At 42.7% G+C, this 22,542-nt stretch overlaps 1 protein-coding gene across 1 annotated transcript; it reads right to left on the bottom strand.

The window, feature by feature from the left end:
• Window positions 1–10,510: 10,510 nt before the first annotated feature.
• On the bottom strand, window positions 10,511–22,444 carry LOC139221174 (putative ferric-chelate reductase 1). Its single transcript, XM_070853088.1, has 15 exons — window positions 22,150–22,444; window positions 21,786–21,922; window positions 20,143–20,234; window positions 19,892–20,033; window positions 18,458–18,655; window positions 17,412–17,513; window positions 17,075–17,219; window positions 15,218–15,325; window positions 14,660–14,775; window positions 13,724–13,810; window positions 11,917–12,008; window positions 11,521–11,579; window positions 11,271–11,414; window positions 10,770–10,789; window positions 10,511–10,689 (listed from the first exon to the last, which is right to left on the bottom strand). The coding sequence occupies exons 1-15, from the start codon at window positions 22,334–22,336 to the stop codon at window positions 10,600–10,602; spliced, it is 1,719 nt and encodes a 572-aa protein (XP_070709189.1). The 5' UTR covers window positions 22,337–22,444; the 3' UTR covers window positions 10,511–10,599.
• Window positions 22,445–22,542: the final 98 nt, after the last annotated feature.

The raw sequence follows: 22,542 nt of genomic DNA on the forward strand, positions 1-22,542 counted from the left end.
TGCTGCTTCAAACTTCCCTCATAGAATAAAAAAGTACTTCATCAATCCTCTCAGGGAAATAAATCTCCTCCATTTAACCTATCAAACACCCCGGACACACTGACATAAACACTGCGGCTTGGGGGCAGAAGCTTCTATCTGATCTTGACTCTGACAGCTGTCCTGTTGCCAGCTTTTTGGTGCTGTCTGGCCAGGCATGTGAACCAGCAAACTTCAGGCCACTAGTCTGCTTCTCTAACCTCTAGGCTACCAATTTCCCCCTTTCTCTGTTTCTTTGTTTGGCACCGACCAACATTTAGCTCTGGTAGGTGGCTAGAGTGTGTGTGTGTGTTCAGAATAATGAAATCAGAACAGAACTGGTTCCTGTTTCAGGTGATTATTAGACGTGAAATGTCTCATGTTTTCAGATTATGTAAATCATTCACTCATATTCTGCCATCCCGCTGGGGTCCCTGACCCTCACGCGGAGAAACTTTGACCTCAACAAAGGACAGCAAAATGTCCTCTCACCCGTCTCAGTGTCCATCCAAAGGCCTGCACTCCAACAAGTGCACTTGTGCCTCGTGGAATGAGAACAATTGGGCTCATCTATCTAGAAGCTCATTAGCTATGAATAATAAATATCAGCTCATCCATATTAAATATGGATGAACTGATCCTATCTGGACAAATTACATGAAGTTTGTCTGTTCTTGACTCAGGCTAATCAGAGCCACATTAAGAGCTATTTGGAAGGGCATGTCATACAATGAGGCCATTTATATTACCAGCTCATACTGATATCTGCGAACTGCTAATGACCCCATCAAAGTCCCTAAAAATACCATTAGTTTCTTCCTGCCCATTTAACATAAAATGAGGTATTTAAGTTGAAAGAATTCTGCTCCTTTTCTGTGCCTTTGCCGTTTTAAAGGTTCTCTATATGAGATTCAGGACATTAAAATAGAATTAAACAGATACAGAAGATTAGTGGAGACCTGAGCAGAGAATGAAGTCACAGTGTGTTGTGATCTGTTTTGGTCATCGGGACGGAAGGTTAGTTGTATGTTAGTGCATGATTGTCTGTGAATCGTTCAGTGAGCGAACCTCTAGCACAAAGAAACCGACCCAAAAAAACCGAGTCTGAGCTGCTGCCCAGCGACAGACAGGAGGAAGCTCACAGTCGCTGTGCACGGAACAAACAAGAACGGCCGAGAAACCTGGCTGGTGGAGGGTGGTGTGTGGGCACATTTGTTTTGGGCTGAGATAATATGGCTAATAAGGCTGGCAAAACTCTACATTTTGATTATGTTCAACAAATCTCTTGAAAAGAGCAAAACCAACTATGTGTTGGTCAGTCTCTTGATGGCTGACTCCCCCAACATGTTTGTGGCTCTCTAAACAAGATTGTTAACCCACCCAAGGAAAAGAATTCACCATTTGTTTAAAACTGTATTTGTGTCTCTCTGAAAAGGACCTCTGGCTGCTGTGTGAGTTACGATTCTTTTCTGTCAGGAGCAAAGGAGGAAGGAGAGTTAACACTGATACTAACTGTGGGCAGACTGTGAACAGACCTCTGTGTAGGTGGGGCTGCTCCTCCTCCTCCTCTTCTTTGTACCAGAGAGTTTCCTGTCCATGGCCACAGGCTCGGCACTGAATTTGGAAGACACACCAAAAAGCATTTAACCTTGAACATCCAGTCATTTGCCAGACATTCAGCTCATTTCCACGTCCAATAATCTTCACTGTGTCACAAAATGTGTTGTATCTTTAATGTAAAAATATGGAAATGTGACAGTTTAATTGGGATGGTGGGTGGTTAGGGTTAGGGTTCTCTACTAGAGAATATATGCACGCCTTGAAGGGAGCATGCGTATGTGTGTTTGTCTCTTGGTGCTACACAATGGGCGCACACACCAACTCTGCAGCCCACACAAAGACCAAATGGTTTGTTGGCAGACCTACATCTATGATCTGGAGCTCACAGTGAGAGAGCAGACCATGTGGAAGAAACAGGCCTGTATGGAGAAAACACTACAGGATGTTAAGAGCATGTTTCCTCTAATCACTGAGCTCCACTGTGTATCACACAATAGTGGAACGCTGAGGTGCCATGGCATTTCCTGAGTGCTTAAAGGTGATAACATAGGATGAGGAGTACCAGCTGTACTATGTACTAGAGTAGTTTTTCCTCAGCTGTCTGTACCTGAGGCACAATGACCACACCCTGTAACTCATGTGTCAACCTAACTAATGCTGCTAAAATACAAGCACACTTCCTGCTTTAGACACTTTTTCAAAACACTACACATAATTGTCCACATTTGACACACTCACATGTTCACATGGAGAACTCTGCCGTTCAAAACGCCAACCTTAGATTTCCTACTATCCACTCACTTCTCACACAGGCAAACACGCTACACAGCTGTTCAATTACCACAGGTGAGCTGTGTTTTCGAGCAATGGATGCCGACATGGGAGAGAGAGGCAGACCAAGGAGAGCCTTAACCTCTGATGAGATTCAGGGCACCTTTGGTGAGCCTTCTGAGCCTTTTTGTACTGGATCTGTGTGTTTCATTTTCACACATTTGTGACCAAAGCCCACGTATGTTGGATTTTTGTTGATCACTGGCATTGATTTCATGTTGCTAATAAAGCCTCACTTTGTGATAATTTGCTGCCAAAAATGTTCACATTCAACACTCAGCCAGAGATGTAGAGTGGTGAAGGAGACGAAGAATAAAGAACGATGGATTTCATGTTGTTAGCTGTCTGCAGGTAGAACAGAAACATGAACGGTGATGGAGGTTTTGTGGCTCCATCAGCTGTTAGTACGCCGAATGTGTTTGTGCTGTGACTGAAAATGTGTGCACATTTAGAAAGAATCATTTTAATGATGAGTCTGTTTGCAGTGTTTTCATACAGCTAGTGATTGTAGAGAAGGTTTTTCTGCAATTTGTAATGAACACTTGGTAACAAAATGTGGTTTTGAGCAGAAAATTAACTATTTGGCTCATTGTGTGATGGAGGTGTGTTGCTGTTTGAAGAGTTTGGAGAAAGTATTTTCAGCAAAGCTAAACACTTGTTAGCAGTTGGAAGAAGTTGTAATACACACCAAGCTTATGGATTTCACCAAAACATTGCCTTAAATTATTTTTTGTCTATTTGTGGCTCTGAATCTCCTGAAATGTGGCATGTTGGATGTTTGTGTGTGAATATGATCAGCTATGTAGGTAGGTTCTGTATGTGTGTGTGCTTGGGTTTCCAGCTGACTAGTTGTACTGAGGGCACAATCTGCTGGCCAGTGTTTGCGGTTTGAACTTGGGGCTAGGGTTAGTTAGTGATGCTAGGTGGAGTTTGCTTGGGTTTTGTCTGGGTACTCCAGCTTCTTCTGTTTATGGTTATCTGTGTCTCTGTGTCAGTCCTGTGATTGGCTGGCGGCCAGTCCAGGGTGGACCCTGCCGCTCACCCAGTGTCAACTGCCCAATGTCAGACCATAGATGGATGGTTCGATCAATCTTTATTTATATAGCGGCAATTCATAACAGCGTTATCTCATAAAGAGCAGGTCTAGACCAAACTCTTTAATTAGAGAGAGACCCAACGATTCAGGAATTCAACATTAAGGACTCAAGAATCCCCACATGAGCAGCATCAGATATTATATGAGGCAACAGAAACTCTTCTTTATCGGGAAGAAACCTGGAACAGAAACAGTGTTGGGTGGAGGTTGGACAGAGAGAGAGAGAGAGACAAAACAAACGGCAACTAAAATACCAACAGCAGCTATAGCACTGACAATAGGAATGTGACTAATAAATTAGCAATATGGTAGCACTGAAAAACATGACAATAGTTAATATCTGAATAATAATAACAGTACTAATATCAGTAAAAAGTGGTGGTGGCTGATGATCCACAGCAGTGATTCATGAAGCCAGAGAACCACAGCAGGAGAACCAGGACCAGGATCCTCAGGAACCAGAGAACCAGAAATAGTCCAACCTGGAAGTGACAAATGCATGGACTAATGTTTCTGCATCATCTATAGACAGGATGGACCTGATTTTAGCAATATTATGTAGATGGAAAAAGGCAGTTCTGGAAATCTGTTTAATGTGGGAGTTAAAGGACAAATCCTGATCAAAGATAACTCCTGGATTCCTCACAGTGGAGCTGGAGGCCAGAGTAATGTCATCCAGAGCAGTTATGTTGTTAGAAAAGGTGTCTCTGAGGTGTTTAGGGCCGAGCAGAATAACTTCAGTTTTGTCTGAGTTTAGCAGCAGAAAGTTGCTTGTGAGTGTTCTCCATTCAGAGTGATGCTTAACATTTTGCACATTAATGTTTAACTGACTCTTACAAATGTTCAGTCATATGATTGTGTGTGTGTGTGTGTGTGTGTGTCATTTGAACATAAAATACTATTTAAGGAGACATGCCTTTGTTTTGAGTTTTAAGTTTAATTTTGTGGGAGAATTGTAGAGTTTCACCTGCTGTGTGTTTTTTTGGATGCTGATCTAGAGTTGTGAGAACATGAGATATGCTTTCCGAAAGTGTGTTAGAGCTCTGTTAAATGATCAGCCCGTTCACATTCCCAGGGCGTTAATTATTGTCACCGTCTTTGGCGTCTGACACTGACAAATACAGCACCCTTTAGTAAGTGATGCCCTTTGAGCTCCTGTAGAAGACACTAAAGGCCAATGTATAACAGCAACAAAACTCATAATATGGAAGTGGAGGGCTAGTTGGATGCTTTGTTTCGAATACTGGACTTTGGCCCAGGAGACCGGTGTGCATGTCCCATGTGAACTTTGAGATATGTGACAAGCATTCTTTATTTCTTCATTTCTTCATTATGTGACTCGTACCTTGGCTTTTGTATTCTGTCACATCCAGAATGTGTTGAATTTGTGTGTGGGGACACCATTTGAATACAAAGACTAAGGGATTTATTGCAGTATATGAAATATCCTGTCATGATAATTGATGATTGTGTATGATTCTGTGACATGTGACACTGATGCAAAATATGAACCCATGAAGGGAAGTGTCAGGTGCTCTGTGAGAGTAGACGGCACGTGTGGTTGTAAATATGCACGTTTGTGAAGGGAGGATGTGAGGAGGAGTGTGTTAACCCAATAGAAAGTCTCTCAGTTCTGTGTCTCATGGTATCAGTGCATGTGTGTGTGTGTGCATGTGTGTGTGTGGGAGGGGGGCTGGTGTATGTGGGAAGACCCTGGTTGGCATTTGGTCAGGATCCAACAAAGCGTCATTATGAAGCATGTATCACCAGCTGGAGATGGCAGAACAGAGGGTGTGTGTGTGTGTACGTGTGTGTTTGTGTACATTTTCAGCACAGACGTTCAGCGCTTTAGGGAAGAATTACACGGTTGAGGGTATTTTTTGCAAACAAAGCAAAATAGAAATGCAGAAGGGCATTCTGTTCTCATCGACCCTCTTCTATCAGACATCAAGGATGGAAATCGATTGGATTGGTTTTCTGACACATACCTTGGCTTTGCTTGACTTAACTTATCAAACTGAGTACTGAATCCCAAATGCAGAATTGTGAATATATACAAGTTTTTGTTTCCAGTTTCCTCCTGGTCAAATGGGAGCATAATGCCATGAGGATGACCCTAAGAGACCAAGCTGTGTTACGTGATTATTCTCTTAAGCAAACTAGAACCTTTAAAGTCACAACGACGATGTACTTAGACAGTGCAAAATAAATAATAAAGAAAAGATGGAGAGTGAGTGGAGTAAACAGACGGGCAGTTGTTGGAGATGCAAATGAAAGGCAGCACAGATGGCACTGGGCTCCATCACTCACTCTCTGGATAACACGTAGGGGTAATATAATTCTTCTGTGGCTCACCGCCCTGCACTCCTGCAGAGAGCACCAGCGATGGGTGTGGCCTGTCTTGGTTGTTCCCAAGACAGTGGTAATGAACCTGAAGCTGTTTGGAAACTGCCAGAAGAAAAATAACTTCCAGTCTAGCTTTTGCATATAACTTTTGCCCTTTAAGGCATCATGCAGAGAAGCAAAATTGAAAAATACAAGGCTGCACTTGCTTAAAATGGGAATACTGTATACAGTATCCTTTCTGAAAGAAGATTATACTTTGTGTTGCAGCTGAGAAAGGATACGGTTACTTTTGCAATGATTTAAAATGACACAAAGCTATCCAGCACAGTAACACAGGATGCAATAGGAAAGGCTAGAGACCATTATTATACGTGATTATGTAGGTTTATCCCAGCATGCAACAGTATTAGCAAATGGTTCAGAGTCAGTGCTGATGATGTTTATTATTCATTATGTTTTCTCAAATGAGCCCTTAAATGCACTGCTGTTATCTTACACATTCCTATACACCTCAAGGCTTTAGTGACCCATCAAACACAGGCAGATTAAGTAAACCAGAGATTAAAATGTATTATTATCAAACACACAAAATATACTTTTGTCATTTGTAAATATGAGAAAAGACTGTCTCTGTTTTTCCTGCTTCATCTTTTCATGTGTAAAAATGCACTGTTCACATTTCGCCCCCATTGTGACATCAAGTGCAGGGCCTTGACATCACGTGACCTCCTTCAGCAAACTGATGGTGCTGCCCACTGAAAATCTGAATCCACTTTGCTGTCCACCATTGCTGTTACACTAACTCTGGTCAAACTGAGACTCAAGGGTACAAGTGTAGCGCACAAACTGTTCTGCTGTTGGCTCCAGAAACCAACACAACAGTCTTCATGTTGTCCCACCATATGTGGAAGGGATGACCCAGTGGGTTTACTTTATTTTGTGGCAGAAACGTCTCCACAATGACTGCAAAACAGATATGTACTGCTTTGAACTGCTTTGTTACCAAGGGCCAGTAACAGTGCAAGAAATGGAGCTGAAAATGCAAAAACAATCTGTTTCAGTAAGGGAGTGTGTCTTTGAGGCCAGTACCTCAAAATATCTAGATTTCCATATAGATATGAACCATCTGAATTTACTTTTCTGGGCTTTTCAGATAACACCACAAGAAAAACTACACAATTTCTCTTCTTTTTTCTGATGCAGAAAAAGAAGTCCTGTTTTTATTTGCAGATCTGAGGCCTGGATTCAGCTAAATGCTCCCTGATATCAGCAGCAATACCATGATACAATGCACAGATCCTCAAGATGGTGACAAGGGTTTGAACACGTGTAACATGAGGAGTGTGTGATGAGAGAGAGAAGGAGCCAGGGTTGCCATCTTGAAGCCCTGAGACAAAACTGGCAGTCAGCAGCCAGCATCACCCACACACTCCTTTAACAAAATATTTCTGTATTTTCAAGGTAATCTTTCATTTCTCTTTCTCTCTCTTTTTTTCCAGTTTATCCCATCTTCATCTACAAATGGTGGTGGATGACAGGATGTAAATGAGATCCTTATTACGGCAGTGTTCATCAAGCTGCTGCTGGAGTGACTTCAATGGCTTGATGAATATGCATGCAAATTTGTTAATTAAGTTAATTATTCTGCTGAAAATCCATTTGTCTTGCCGAGAAAATATCTCCTGCACTGGCTTTTAGCATGTTTCAGTCATTAGTCATTTGCAATGCTATTTAAGAAACACTGTGGTTCATTCCTTCTTTTAGAGGAAGAGAAAGAGGAAAGTTTGACCAGGGCAGGGGTGGAGGAGCATTTACTGGGAAGACATGTTCAGGATGTCAGCTCTACATTACAGAGGAAGTGTATATTCCACACTGCCCATAATGCAGTGTGTTGTTTGTCAGTAGGTCAACACAGTAATTTTATGTTGTGAATTGCTGTGGTTTAATGACTATATTTAGAACTATAACCACCATCTTAAAGTTACCTGTGTTATCTCAACAGATTCAGAAGACATACCTGACTTGTATTTTAGAATTAATCTGGGTTTTGGAGATGCCTGTTGAATGCATCCTACATGTATGCACAGTCAGACAGTAATGCTCTTTATCTATTTTTTCTGGTTTAGCTATATGTTTCCTAATTCAAGAGATTTGTGCTTGCCTCTTTCTTGTTTAAATATGAATATGCACAAGACCAGGATCAGAAAAAAATAATTGTCACACTAGTGAGACAACACTGAAAAGAGAATATGTAACAAATTCAGGTCCCTCCCCCTCCTTCTCCAGTGCGCTCCAGGGAGATACCAAGTTAGTAACATTAAGATGAGATAAGATAAGAAAAGATAAGTTAAGAAATGCACAACATTACAGCACAGGACTAGAAATCAAAAAGTATATACAGTTTGGACAGAGGAAGTGTAAAAATAGAAACTATTTAACATACATAGGGGGAATATAAAAAAAGATGGGGGAGAGATATATATATAAACTGTATTCTGGATTTTACTGGAAGCCAGTGAAGAGAAGCTGGTACAGGAGAAATAGGATCTCTTTTCCTAGTTCTGCCTGATAGTAAGGAACAGAAATAATCCAACCTTGAAGTGACAAATGCATGGACTAATTTTTCTGCATCATCTATAGACAAGATGGGCCTGATTTTTGCAATATTACGTAGATAGAAAAAGGCAGTCCTGGAAATCTGTTTAATGTGGGAGTAAAAGGACAAGTCTTGGTCAAATAAGACTCCCAGATTCCTCACAGTGGAGCTGGAGGCCAGAGTAATGCCATCCAGAGTAGTTATGTTGTTAGAAAAGGTGTCTCTGAGGTGTTTAGTGTCGAGCACAATAACTTCAGTTTTGTCTGAGTTTAGCAGCAGAAAGTTGCTGCTCATCCAGGACTTTATGTCCTTAAGGCAGATTTGGAGATTTAGCCAACTGATTGGATTCATCTGGCTTTACTGATAGATATAATTGGGTATCATCTGCATAACAGTGGAAATTAATGGAGTGTGAGGGTCTGTCCCCAATTAGGTCCCCTTACCTGCCTGTCCTTTGTATTTAGTCAGTCTTGCCTTCCTTCAATGCCAGTTTGTCTTGTCCTTTGTGACAAGCAGTCCAGCATTTTCTCCCTGTGTATTCTGGTCCTGGTTTGTTTGAGCCCTGCTTGTTCCCTGACTTGGTCGCTTCCTAACTCTCACTGGACTGCCTACCTGCGTACCAACCACTCCTAGTAAAGACTTTTATTTGCACTGCCTGCTGTCTGAGCCAAGCTCTGGAGTCAGCAACCTAGTTTGGATGGGGTCTGAAAGACAGGATAGTTAGATACTATTTTATTGCACGTGTGCCTGTTGAATACCGTTTTATACTGTTTTTTGTTTTTTTTTTGCACACTATATAGATCATTATTCCAATATCTCTTTTTCTTTGTTTACTTCTGTCTGTAACGGAGCTTCCAGCCAAAGAATTTCACACTGGTGCACTGATACAACTGGAGTGACAAACGTCTTGAATCTTGAAGGTCAATTAGAGAAAAAATATAAATATTGGGTTTGGTTTTCCTGTGTTTAAGGTTGAATCACAGTGTGTTACTAATAGTAAGAGTTTTATCATTAAAGAAACTCATAAAGTCATTGCTACTGAGCTCTAAAGGAACACAAGGATCAATGGGGTTCTTTGTCAGCTTGGCTAACGTGCTGAACAGGAATCTAGGGCTTTTATTTTCTTCTATCAGTGAGGAGTAATAGGCGGCCCTGGCATTACAGAGGGCCTTTCTAAAGGTTTTAATATGATCTCGCTAGACTGGTCTTCTCTAGGATGTTTGACGTTAAGACCATCCCATCAGTATGTACCTAGATAAAAACTTCAACCTCTTTCTGAAATCTCTCAAATGTACAAACTGTAAAAAACACAAACCATCTGCAAAGGCGTTCAAGTTGAGCTTTTAATAAACCCCATCAAAGATTAATTGCAAGAGCTGCCAGATGGTTCTGGTTTAACGTTGGCTCAAAATAAGCCTCAGAGCTGCAAAATCTGTGTCCTTAGAGATGTGCAATAACAAAGGCATCGAGGATAGATTGAATTAAATATGTTCATATGATACCTATCTCACAGCGTTTTCCTTTAATTTTGCTGGTGTCTGTCCATCCCCATCAGAAACAACAGCAGAAGAGCAGGCTACGACTGCTGCCCTTAAATAATCTGCATGTTTCTCTACAGTCTCCAGCACATTTGGCAATTTTCAATGCTGTGTGTGCCACAAATGAAATTCAGTTCACCTCCACTGTACTGGGGTAGAAACAGAAATAGTGGAGATCATTTAAAATGGGATCATACATAACTCACTGACCAGCTTGAAGTTAGGAACATTTCATCTCACATTAAACTTATGGAAAAGATTTGGTTGAAATATAAGAGACAACACTTGAACATGAGTGATGAGGTTAATAATTCAATGCTAATGACAGCACAGTCAGCAACTTAAAAAACAGGAGAGAACCTATTCATCACATCTCAGTTTATCATTCTTGTCTACTAACATAATTACAAATGTATACTTGGTTACACACAAACAGGTTGCACACAGGTTATTTTGAGGTAGGGCCTGCAAAGTGAACTTTGAAACAATATGTTCAAGCATTTCACAAAGAAAAATGCAGTTTTCAATCACAAAATCAACAGTCAATTTGGCAACTCCTGATACATATTAATGTAAATGCTTTAGTTGCTTGTTTTGCTCTATTGTGGTTCTTCTTATGACATCCCAATTCCAACAAGTAGTGCCACCAAAAAGGTAACGTTGCCCAGGAAAAACAGAGCCATCAGCAGGACACCAACCACTATCTGGCAAGACAACGACATTTACGTTAGAAATCAGCAGTATGCCATCTCAGTTTTTCTCTATATTTGGCTTTTTGTCTCACCATTTTTGATTCCAAAGTATCTGTAACACAAAGAAGGGAAAAATTAAAGCTGCTGCAGGATATGTAAACAGTCAGTTTATGTTGGGCAGCAGGGTGATGTGGTGCTTAGCACTGTTGCCTCACAGTAAGGGACCGACCATTAAGGATAAGTGGTACAGACAATGGAGTTGATGTTTATTAATTGAATTTCATATTCATTTATTTTACTATCAATTAATAGATCTATTTATGTGCCTATTTTATTGGTACAATTATGACCCACAGAGTCTTGTATACCAAAGGTAAGATAAGCCCTGTCTATGGCCCCAGGTCTCTGACTGAGACACAGGTTCAGGTCACATCACTATCTTTGGTGTCCTGGGGGTTTCTGCGTCTTCTCCAAAGTCTCTGCTACGATAGAACAGGAAAGGTTCCCTGAGCACGATCCTGACAAAGTTTCATCTTGGCTGAACCCAAGAGGAGCCACTTTACTAGAACAACGGGATGCAAAGGTGTATTTACCTGCAATGTTAATGTTCCATTTTAAATGGACATCCAAAAGGATGAAGAACAAAACCTCCCAGCCAACAAAACCACCCATCACTTTCATCAGCCATCGGTCAGGGCTGCTGTCAATCAACTTCAGGCCGGTGAATATGGCTGCCACTGTGTGATGTCACATAAAAAGAGCCTTTTCAAGGCTTGTTCCAAGGATTGACAGTACGTTCGTGGTAGAATTTCTGAACATTTCTTATTGAAGACAAGAGCTTACCAGACAAAGCTTTTATCGCCAATCCATTTAAAGCATGTGACCAGTTGAACAGAAACCTCCTGTCAGAGAAAAGAGGAAACATAAGAAATGCTCTTCACCTATCTCACATTATTCGTATGGATGTGAACTGCAACTTGACTGGTAGACAGAGGGATACAGCTGCTTTCATTATTACATTCATTACTACAATTGTGTTTTTTAATGTTCTATTAGGTACACTACCTTTAATCGATGAAATAAAATAACTTTCACATATATGTGTATATAATCAATACTATCCTACTGATAGGGGCACAAGGTCAGCAGAGCACTGATAAATGTTGTGCTGGATTTCACCAATGAATGATGTGAGATTTGAGGACTTAATGAATCAGACCCATACAACAGGGTACCTACAGTGGATGTTGTGGTCCACAGCGCAGAAGAGCCAGAATGGGCTGGAGGAATGAGAGGATCATAACCAGGCAGCCTAACACAGGATGGGCTCCCTGCAAACAGCACACAGCAACAGTGGCACTCAGTCACTGCATGTGTGTGACATGTGTGTGACATGTGTGTGACGTGTCACATGTCACACACATGTCACACACCTGTTACACTGAGAACAGGTTATAACATGTAGTTCAGTTCACTAAAACAGACAAGCATCAGAACATCTGAACGTTGTGCTTCGGTCACTCCCTCGGGTTGAGGTTAAACCATGACTGAATCTCTTCAGCTTGAACACCAGACAAAAGGTGGGAGTGTGTCATCTCCCCACTTTACTGTGCCTGTGCTCTCCTGGACTAGCCGAGAGGCACTGTGAGAGTCATAACCTTTGATTCTCCAGTGAGTTCAGCCCCCCGCGGCCTGCCCTGCTGGGGAGCAGGCTGACCATGGTGCAGGAAGACTCATCTGTAGTTCTCCTACAGTAACTGAGGGCTGCACAAGCGAAGGGAAGGAGCTGAATACAGGAGCGTTGCAGACGCCTCCATTGAATGATGTGGGCTGAAAACACCCCTTACCCTGTTTCCATCCAGGAAGTGGATGTGGAAAGTGTGCAGGATTACAAGTACTGGGGAGCAAACCTGGACAGCAAGCTGGACTGAACTGGGTTTGTCTGTTCATGTCAACAATAATGCACAGCTTTAGTCTTTTTCCTCCTCTCTGGCTTCAGGTTGCTGGTCAGCCTGAGTTGCATTTCATTCATTTTATTTTCCTGCAAATGCACATTATATTTATATAATCTAATATATAATATTTATATAAATCTATATAATTATGTCTGTGACTGTGCACAAATAAATGCAGTACAAATAAGAAACACACTCCCCATCACTGAGATATGATCTGTATTAACATTTAGTTTGGGGTATTTATGACTGTTGCTTCTTTTTGTTTTGTGTTCAGTTGTATTGATGCGAGTAGGCTCTAATAAGTGGGGAAGAATATGGAATTTTGTATTAACTAATATAGTCAGTCTGTCCCCCTGACTGAATAAAATTTGACCTGGGGATGACACCTTTTGGTGTAGATGACTCCACCTCCTTCCTTTGAAAGCACTATGCTGTGACCTCACAGGTCTCTGTGTATGAAGCTTTAGCAGCCCCAGCACCACACGTGTTCTACAGGCTAAGAGTTGGAATATTATTCCAGCCCCTTTCAGGACGTCTCATCCACTGCATGGGAGAGCCTGGGACGGTCCCAAAGAGGAGCTGTGCCGTGCAGTTTAACAGAAGTGAGGCACACATTTTCCAAACTAGCTAATTCATTTTTGAAGCACTGAGGCACATGTCCGCCTCCCTCAGCTTTTCTGTGGGTCCTTCTCATGGAGTGAGTGAGACAGTCCCACATCATTATCCACTTTATCGTGTCATCATTAGCACAAACTGTTAAACTATTCCTTAAAGTCATACTTTTGGACTACAGTGTCATCCCATTGCTCCACCCACTGAGCTGTAGCATGACCGATGAAAAGGAAGTGATGAGAGTGGCGTTGCTAGTACAAGGCTGTACTCTCTGGGTTTGTGGTCATTTAGATCAGACCCAGAGCAAAGACTGGACACAACCTTCGAAATATCAAGACAAGCCTGCTGTCATGTTGCCTCTCGACTCTCTCATTGTTACCAAATGACTCTATAACATACTTATACTACAGTGCAATGCCAAGTCCTTGTGTATTCTGATGCCAAAGCGGCAGTCACAGCAGTGCTGGTGTACTCACCCCAGACCAGGCCTTAACGTATGAGAAGGGAAGGACAAAGGCGATGACTGTAGCTGCTACTGTCACACTCATCACTGCAACGTGGACCTGAAGGACCACAAACAGTTCAACATGAGACAGAGCTCAGGACACCTGCCAGAGAGCAGGTACCAATACCTGAAATACTAATGGATCTAAAATGTTTTTCTAATTCATATTCACAGTAATCAATTTCAAGACATCTAAAGACAATCTAAAGACATCATCTCAGCTTGCTGAATGATATATATCATATGACAGGATTATAATTAGTGATTCATTATTGTTTCATCACTTCAGTGTTACAGCTGGGAAAGCTGGAGCTAATCTTAATTCCTTTCTATACTGCTGGGCAGCTTAACCTTAACCTATAATGACGTATCATTTATTAGTTGATTTATATTTTCTATTGATGATCTAAATCTGCAAAGTAACTCAGCTGTCAAAGAAATGTTCACATAAAGTATAAATACCCCACTAAATTACTAATGCCCCACAATTGTACCTAAATGCAGTACTTGATTACATGTACTTATTTACATCCCACCTCTGACATGAAGATAATTGTATTTGATGTGTACCATGAAAAAATAGCCCACATTAGGTATATTGTTGCTTTCTACAAAGTTGGCACAGTTTTAAACACACACCAGCATTTTCTTGCTGTTGGATCCATGATGTTACTATGGTTGTAGGTGTAGCTCGTTGAGACTTCACTACGCTGTCGCCCCAGGAGGAGAGGGAGAACAGCCGGGATAACAACTGTCTGATCATTTTATGTCACAAAGACATAATGTTTAAGTGTGTTTTTATCCTGATATGCTCCTGACTTTAATCTAATATTTTCATGATTGCTTTTCCAAATGTTTTCGCTCCTACCTAGTTCTGTGGTACTTTGGAATGAAAATGGAGTCTCACCAGAAACCAGACATCTTTGCCACACAGGTTTTGTCCTTTGGTCACTCCTTTCACGTATCGGGCCACCATCATTCCCAGTGATCCCGCGGTCATCCAGGCTGTCAGCATCAGTGCTCCTGCAACACAGTTCATGTTAGAATGCTTCTTAACACACAGCAGATGGCTTTATCACTCATCTTCCGTTTCTTCCCGCTGTGCCAACACAGAACCTCTGTCTGAGGTGACCATGAGCAAATAAGTGAAGCACTGGCCTTCAGTTAACAGCAGCCCCCCTGAAGCACTGGCCTTTCTATGGCATCCAATGTAACCTGTTTAACCCAACAGTATTTCATAACTTGCCAGAAATCTCCAACTGCTGAGGCGACCTCAGAGTCTCAAGCACTTTTTTTAAAGATACAACCATCGAATATCTCATACAGCTAAATGAGTAATAACACTGAATCTAGAGTCCTCAGGTATAGATGTGCGTGGAGGTGCTAAGTGAAGGCTCAGGGGTCTCCCACATCGTTAGGACTGTTAGTTAGTGGTACCGTAGAAATCCCTCTTGCAGGTTCTCACCATGGGCTTTGATGATATGAGGCCATCGAGCTTCTCTAACAAGCCCAGGTCTGGAAATGTCAACTTTTTCAGCACTGATGAAGGTAGCTCTGTGGAACTGGATTCGTCCTGCAGGAGAGGTGCACAAAACAGCTCAATGATTGTGGCTTTCTGTTGAATTTTGAAATAACTAGTTTACCTAATGGGTTGATGTTTCTCTATTACCACTGGCTCAGTTTTCTGATAACTGCTGCTCCTCTTGTTCAAACTGGAACATGTCATTGCACATTCTTATGTTTAGCAGCGGCAAGCAGTAAGCAATATGATATTCACATAACAGCAAAAACTACAAAATGCTCCTGTGTCCAAGCCAGTTCTATTATCATCATTCCTCATTGCCAGAGAGCTCCATTATTGTCCAAAAACAATGAAAAATATAAAGACTAGACACATTGTTGCACACCAAGACTGAAAACTAGCGACTGAGACCATAAACTCATTGGGAAAATGTTCACCGAACTGACAAATCAGGAGAGAATTTTTTCATTGACTTCCATCCCATCAGACTTCTGTTTGGAGCCAGTGGACATTAGAGAGGATGCAGCTTTAATTCTCTTCAGCATCGGCTTCACTGTTCAGACCCAGAGGACACAGACTGATACAGACTGATACCGACCAATCAGAGGACACGACGCTTCTTTATACAGACTGATACCCACCAATCAGAGGACACAACGCTTCTTTACACAGACTGATACCGACCAATCAGAGGACACTTCTTTATACAGACTGATACCGACCAATCAGAGGACACGACACTTCTTTATATAGACTGATACCGACCAATCAGAGGACACGACACTTCTTTATACAGACTGAGATACCGACCAATCAGAGGACACGACACTTCTTTATATAGACCGATATCGACCAATGAGAGGACACAACACTTCTTTATACAGACTGAGATACCGACCAATCAGAGGACACGACACTTCATTATATAGACCGATACCGACCAATGAGAAGGGCTAGCTACAAGACGGAGGATTGCCCCAAAGTAGTCACTACTCTACCCAGAGAAGCAGCAAAAATTAACAATGTAAGGAAAACAGTTGATTTGTCAAAATGCCTGAAGGATTAAATCACATTCAAAACATTTGACTTCTTTGATTTGCGTGTCAACCCCGTTCAGATGGTCATTTTTTACGAGGTGTTGACAAAGATTTGTACTTGCCTGAAGAGTGCACTAAATTTAGTGTGGTTAGAAGTGAGTTAGTGTGAAGTTACAACTGATGGCACTCCGGACATGACAGAGGAGCCATTGCATATCTGGAAGCACATTAAGACAAAAATATTCATCTTAATCACCAGGAGTTTCAGGCGCTCCACTTAGTGCTGGAGCGGTTCTATTCACTGAGAACTGAACCCATTTCAAAACCATTGTTGAACTGAGTAACCCAGAGTGTCTGGCAGTCCTCACTTTTTTTATCCATCTGAACACACTGAGCAAAAGCAAGGAGAGTCACAGATACACACACACACACACACACACACACACGCGAGATCATTTGCTGAGAAACTGAGAAGCAAGTCAAAGACACCAGTGCTGCACTCTCCCCAGCTCCGCAGGAGATGATCCACACTTTCCCCAAACGCCAAACTTTCTGTCGTGTGATATTTAGTGGAGAGTGAAATGTAATGGTGACAGTCATCTCACTACAGATACAAGTATACAGTACGTGCTTAAAAGGTGCTCATTAGGTCTGTTAAGAAGGCTCACGGCCCAGACAACACACTTTTCTACAGGTAGTAACATCTTAATCCCTGGTCACAGAAATCACTTCTTCCTCCACCGTCACACAATGTCTGCCTTACCACTGCTGCTGGGTCCATGGGCAAACAGGAGATGGTAGCTTTTGTCGAGGCCAGTGGTCCTCTGAGTAGACAAAGTATTCATGGAAGTGAAGGAACAGCTGATCACCCCGTCCTGCACTGATGCTCGTACATCAGAAACATTCCCCTGGTGGACAGTTAGAAATAATTAATCAAATAAATACTCAAGTTGGATCCACAGTTGTATTTTAAGAGCAGTGGCATTAAATAGTATAGCACTAAATATGTCACGGTCTGACAAACAAAATCCTGGCCTTCCACCTTTTCCAAATATACATATAGCTACTATACTACAGGAGTATCAGAGGAGCTTCAGTACCAGAGGAAGAGCTTGTGGAGCCGTTCGTCCTGTTGAAAAGGCATGCTGCAGCTGCACCAGGCCGCCACCGTCCGTGCCACAAATGTAAATGTCATCGTTTCCCTGAGGACAGACAGATGTCAGAATAGAGATGAGGCACTTTTTGTCAGGGCTTTAGGGATGACACATGTTAGAGAGCTGATGGTTCATCATCTGGAAAGCATGAATGTGTTCAGTGAATGTAATGGTATTTGATTTCCAATATTTATCTCCAAGTTAGACATTTTTGCCTGAAGTTGGTGCAACAATAAAGGTAAAGACAATCTGGGCATGAGCTTTTGAGATATGTTGTTTGGATGAAAGTGGACATGGATGGAAACACTGAAACACTGACCAATCAGCAGACATTCCACCATGACCATTGTTCATCCCTTCATCCCTGCTGCTGGCAAGGCAAAAACCTGCTGACTCAACAGGGCAGAGTTGTTGAAAAATATGGATGTTGGCAAAACTGAATGAGCCAGTCACAGAGTGTCTTACAGAGATCACTGGCCATGCTGTGATGATGGCCACATGATGGCCACCGCTGCGTGGCAGGAAGTACCACAGTACATGAAGGGTGAGGGGAATGTATCAGGGTGTGTGTGAGGGTCAGCAGCATACTGAACAGCAGCAATGACTGAAAGTGAAGCATACTAATCTCCTGGAATCCATATTTATGGCCACTGTAGCTCCGTCCAGTTAAAAACACAAGCACAAGGTGTTCTCTCCGTTAGGACCACTGTGTTGGTGTTTTAACAAGAGAGAGCGACAGTCTGAGGTTGTCAGGGAAAATATTGGTGATGGAAGATTTGGCCCTGATGTGCTCTCTGAAACATACACTTACAAAACATGCACACACACACACACACATTTCAAAGGGGAGTACGTGAACAGTGCTGCTCATATCACAGCCATGTGTCCACATACATGTGCTGATAAAAACAGGTATATCAAGATCCTTATCGTCGCAATTGTTACAAAGCATGAAGCACTTGACAGAATTAAACGTTTTGTTTTCACATTACCATCATCTGATCATCTGAGAATCCAAAGGAGACGTATCCATCAGAGGGGCCAGTCATCTCATAGCGGACAGCTGCATCACTGTGGGACAGCATCATGGCCGACATGAAGTAACAGTCAGTGCTGACTGCCGGGTCGCAGTCTGACGGCTGACTGAAACACACCTTGGTGACACCGCAGTCTGCACTGGAGATATTATTCTGCAGGAAAAAGACTAAAGCTGTGCAATTATGATAATACAGGGTGCCACATCAACCGTCATCCACTCAGTCTTCGCTCACCTTGGTGACAACAACACTGCTGGTTGATTTTAGCTCATCACAACTGTCCCCTTGAAACTGATTGACTTCTACTCTGTAACTGGATGTTGGACATCTTCACAAACAGAGTCCAGCAGCTCAGATTGGCCGTTACACATCCTCCACTCTAGTGCTGAACAGCAGAGCCCCCCAGGGCTGTGTGCTCAGCCTCCTCAGGTTTACAGCGCACACTCACAACTGCAATCCCAGACATGGAGAGACCTCTGGATGCTGATTGCAGACAGCTCATTAAGGAAAAGGGAGGCAGAGGAGCTGGTCATCATGGCCATCACACATCTCCATCCAGGTTCAGAAAACTCGGTGTGTGTGCGTGTGCATGTGTGTGTTATTTTTTGTTTATTTACTTTTGTATTTGCTGCTGTAGACATGCAGTGTGTTGGTCTAGTGACACCAGTAAAAGTACTGATAGCAGCCCTCGATGGAAGGCTGGAGCAGTGGCATCAGCTGAGAGCTCTGCAAAGAGTAGTAAATATGTTGGAGCCGTCCAGGAGAGCAGTCTCTAAAGGTCATTATGCACTTGTTAAAGTCATGTGATGCAGATTGATGAAGCAGATTGTGAGAGGGATAGAGAGTTGGGGCAGCTGCCTGATACTCTGATAGACACTGCTGCTCGGCTTTAGTCCGTCACAGTGGATGTCCAGCCACAAACGTGGGATGAGTTGCAGGGTGTTGAAAGGAATAGTTCATCAGCCTCTGGGCCACTTAGAGTCTCTTAGTGTGGAAAAGCTCAGCTGAGGTTTTAGGTCCCTGTGGAAGCTACTGAAGCTGACAGTGTATTCCAGATAAAGCCGGATGGATATCCTATGAGGGGATCACATTACATGGAAAAAATGGAGGTTTGGAGGTTTTGGACTCAAAGTTCTTCCAGCGCCTGGGTCCTGCACCCTCCTGGCTTGTGAGGCCTTAGGGGTCAGAGTCTGACGGCCATGGGGTCGATAGATAAACACATTTCATCAAGCCTAAACATTATACATGAAATAGTTGCATTACAACCCACAGTATGTGTGAGCGGGTCACATACACTGACACCAGTGCTGAAAACAATCCTGTGGGACTGGTCACGGGATTCTGTAGACTCCCAAATCCAACCCAAGCAGTCAGTCAGTCTCAACTTACAGCAGGAGGGGCAGGTGGATGCGCTGCCGCTGCTGGTGTAGCTGGGCGGCCTGTAGATGCACCAGTACTGCCATTCACGAAGGTCAGGACAGGACTTTTAACATCAACCCAGAATGTCTTGTAATTCTGCACGAAGGACGCGCTGCAGAACCAAAACCAGTCTTCATGAATCAATGTAATGCTTTTACCCCCACTTGAGCATGGCAACAGGAAAGAACAGGATAGAACAAAACAGTCTAATTCAGCCTTACTGGAACTGAATGGGTCCTGCGTCTGCTTCTGATCTCCACGTCACATGGATGGAGGTCTTAGCAGATTCTGATCTGTGGGAAACAGATGAGTTCTGGACACACACACAGAAAGATAGGTGTATTTTCTTCTGTCTCTGACTACAGTGATTGTGTCCTGGCTCTGTGCAGGAGCAGCAGTGTAAGCACACATCAGACAAAGACAGAGAGTGGGAAACAATACACACTGTTGTCTGTATCTTCTGGGTGTTTTCTTTTTCACTATGAACAACACATTTCCATCTCAAAAAAAAAAGTTCCCGTGTCTCCTCATTAAAACTCATGCCATGAAAAGTCCTGGCAGGTCAGTGCTGCCCTCTGCTGGACAACGTTGAAATGTAATACATCACTTCACCAAAACATTTGATCAAACTACAAAGCAGAATAATTGTCAGTTAACACAGATTAAATATGTTTCCCTTTATGGAAATCAATGCTCAAATAAAAGGAAATTCATATTTCAATGTGTGTGTGTGTGTGTTTACTTTAGTGTTTGAGGAATGCTGTAGCTGATTTCTGTCAAATGTGTAATTTTGTATTATGTAAAGATGGTTACATGATTGTTAAAACCATGTTGTCTGTATTATCAATAAATTATCCAATTTTACAGCCATTGTTTCTTCTTCCCTTTCTTGTTAAATGTATATATGGTGTGGATTGACTTTGGACTACAGAACACTGGGGTGTACCGTTAAACAGGGACTTGTTGTAATATCCATTCTTTATTTTCAACCACAACATTTTCCTGTTGCTGTGTTATGGACTGTGTTTTTCTCTCCACCCGGTAAGAGGGACCATCTCTGCCTTAAATCGAGGACTATGGTACGATGTTGGAAGTTGTTAAAACTGAAAAAGTCTCTGGATCGTCAGAGGAAAGCTCCCACACACTGGCTGCTGGTATTTTTAGTGAGCGAGCTGGTGCTCTTTGTTCTCTCTCTTTATATCTTTACATCTTCCTCAGCAGATCTGTGCTGCTTGTTTTATTATAACGTGTTTCAACCATTTTATAGATTTTTTCAAAATATCAAGATTTATAATGGAACACCTACAGGACTAATGTTTGCCAGATGATAGCTCCTCCAGTCTGCATGTCCGAGTGTCCTGGGGCAAAACACAGACCCCCACATTGCTCCAGAAGCACAGGAGCTGAGTGTATATGTGACTGTGAATGCTTAGCTCCCTCCTGATGGCAGGTCGGTAACCTCCCATCTGTGTGTGAATAGTGTGTGAATGTAGTGATAAAGCATTTTGAGCGGTAAAAAGGAAACCATTTTCATTCCATATTGAAATGAACCTGACCAAGAGTTTGCTTTTGGATATCACTCAGTGTTTGTCTGTAACTGATTACCAGACTTCTGAACACTAGTGGGCCCATAACCCCACAATGAATTGGGACCAAATGTTGCACAGGTGTGTAACATGTCACACAGTCCAGTCATTGTTGTTGTCAGTGTGCACGACATATTTAAGGATGGCACCCACAGCCTCTGCAAGGTAATGTTCAGTGGTGACCAAATGCATCGGAGGGGTGGGGGGGTACAATTTAATACGACGTAATGTGTCAGTGGTGCTCAAACACTTTCATCTTCACACACTCACACACTCACAGGTCTCTGGCTGCAGGTGAGGAGCTGAGCGGCCCCTGCTGACAGCGAGAAGGAGCCCACAGGAGACTGCCCCCCCAACTCTCTGGCCTGTAACAGGAAACCAGTGAATGGTATGGAGGCTGGAGCCTGGAGCTGAACTGGGACAAAAAACAAAAGGTTCTGTCTCAGTGAAAAATCCCACTGACAATAAGCTCCCCCATTCCATCAACGATTACATTTACTTCACACTTAAATCACATTCTCATCCATTCTCAGGGCACCCTAAGTCTGTAGGGCAGGGTTACTTTGTTACGATCAATTCAACTTTGTTAGATTCATGTATTAATACATCTTAATAACTGATCTATAACAGCCTGGTGCCTACCTTTGAGCCTCTGTCCCGGCCAGTAGCTGCTGTGGTCTGTAGTGACGGTGAAGGGTGCAGCCTCCGCCTGTGGGCTCAGCCCAGAGTGGTGGGGTCGCAGGTCTCCACAGCTGTCCATAACCTGACCTGAGCTGTAGCACCAAACCACTGGAGCGACACATGCCAGCAGCAACACAGCACGGTCCATCACAGTGAAGCTCTGGGTTCCCCTGTGGAACTGTACAGCTGGAGGGAAACAATGCTGCTATTCAGCTCAGGAGGAGTGTGAGGGGAAACAAGGCCTGAGAGGAGGGAGGAGCAGTGAATGGAGGGAGGCCGCAGGTGCACACCTGCTCTCTACCTGTTTATCACAGAAACTGCACATAGTAACAGGGGGGGGGGGGAGTTAGACAG

Source organism: Pempheris klunzingeri, chromosome 21, assembly GCF_042242105.1.
Source record: "Pempheris klunzingeri isolate RE-2024b chromosome 21, fPemKlu1.hap1, whole genome shotgun sequence".
Lineage (NCBI taxonomy): Eukaryota > Metazoa > Chordata > Actinopteri > Acropomatiformes > Pempheridae > Pempheris > Pempheris klunzingeri.

Excerpts from the sequence above, each read along its gene's own strand:
- LOC139221174 (XM_070853088.1), bottom strand. The coding sequence starts at position 22,336 with ATGGACCGTGCTGTGTTGCTGCTGGCATGTGTCGCTCCAGTGGTTTGG. Across the intron at positions 14,776-15,217 it reads TCATATCATCAAAGCCCATG|GAGCACTGATGCTGACAGCC; the intron begins GTGAGAACCTGC and ends ACTGTGTTGCAG. Across the intron at positions 12,009-13,723 it reads ACGTTAAGGCCTGGTCTGGG|GGAGCCCATCCTGTGTTAGG; the intron begins GTGAGTACACCA and ends TGCTGTTTGCAG.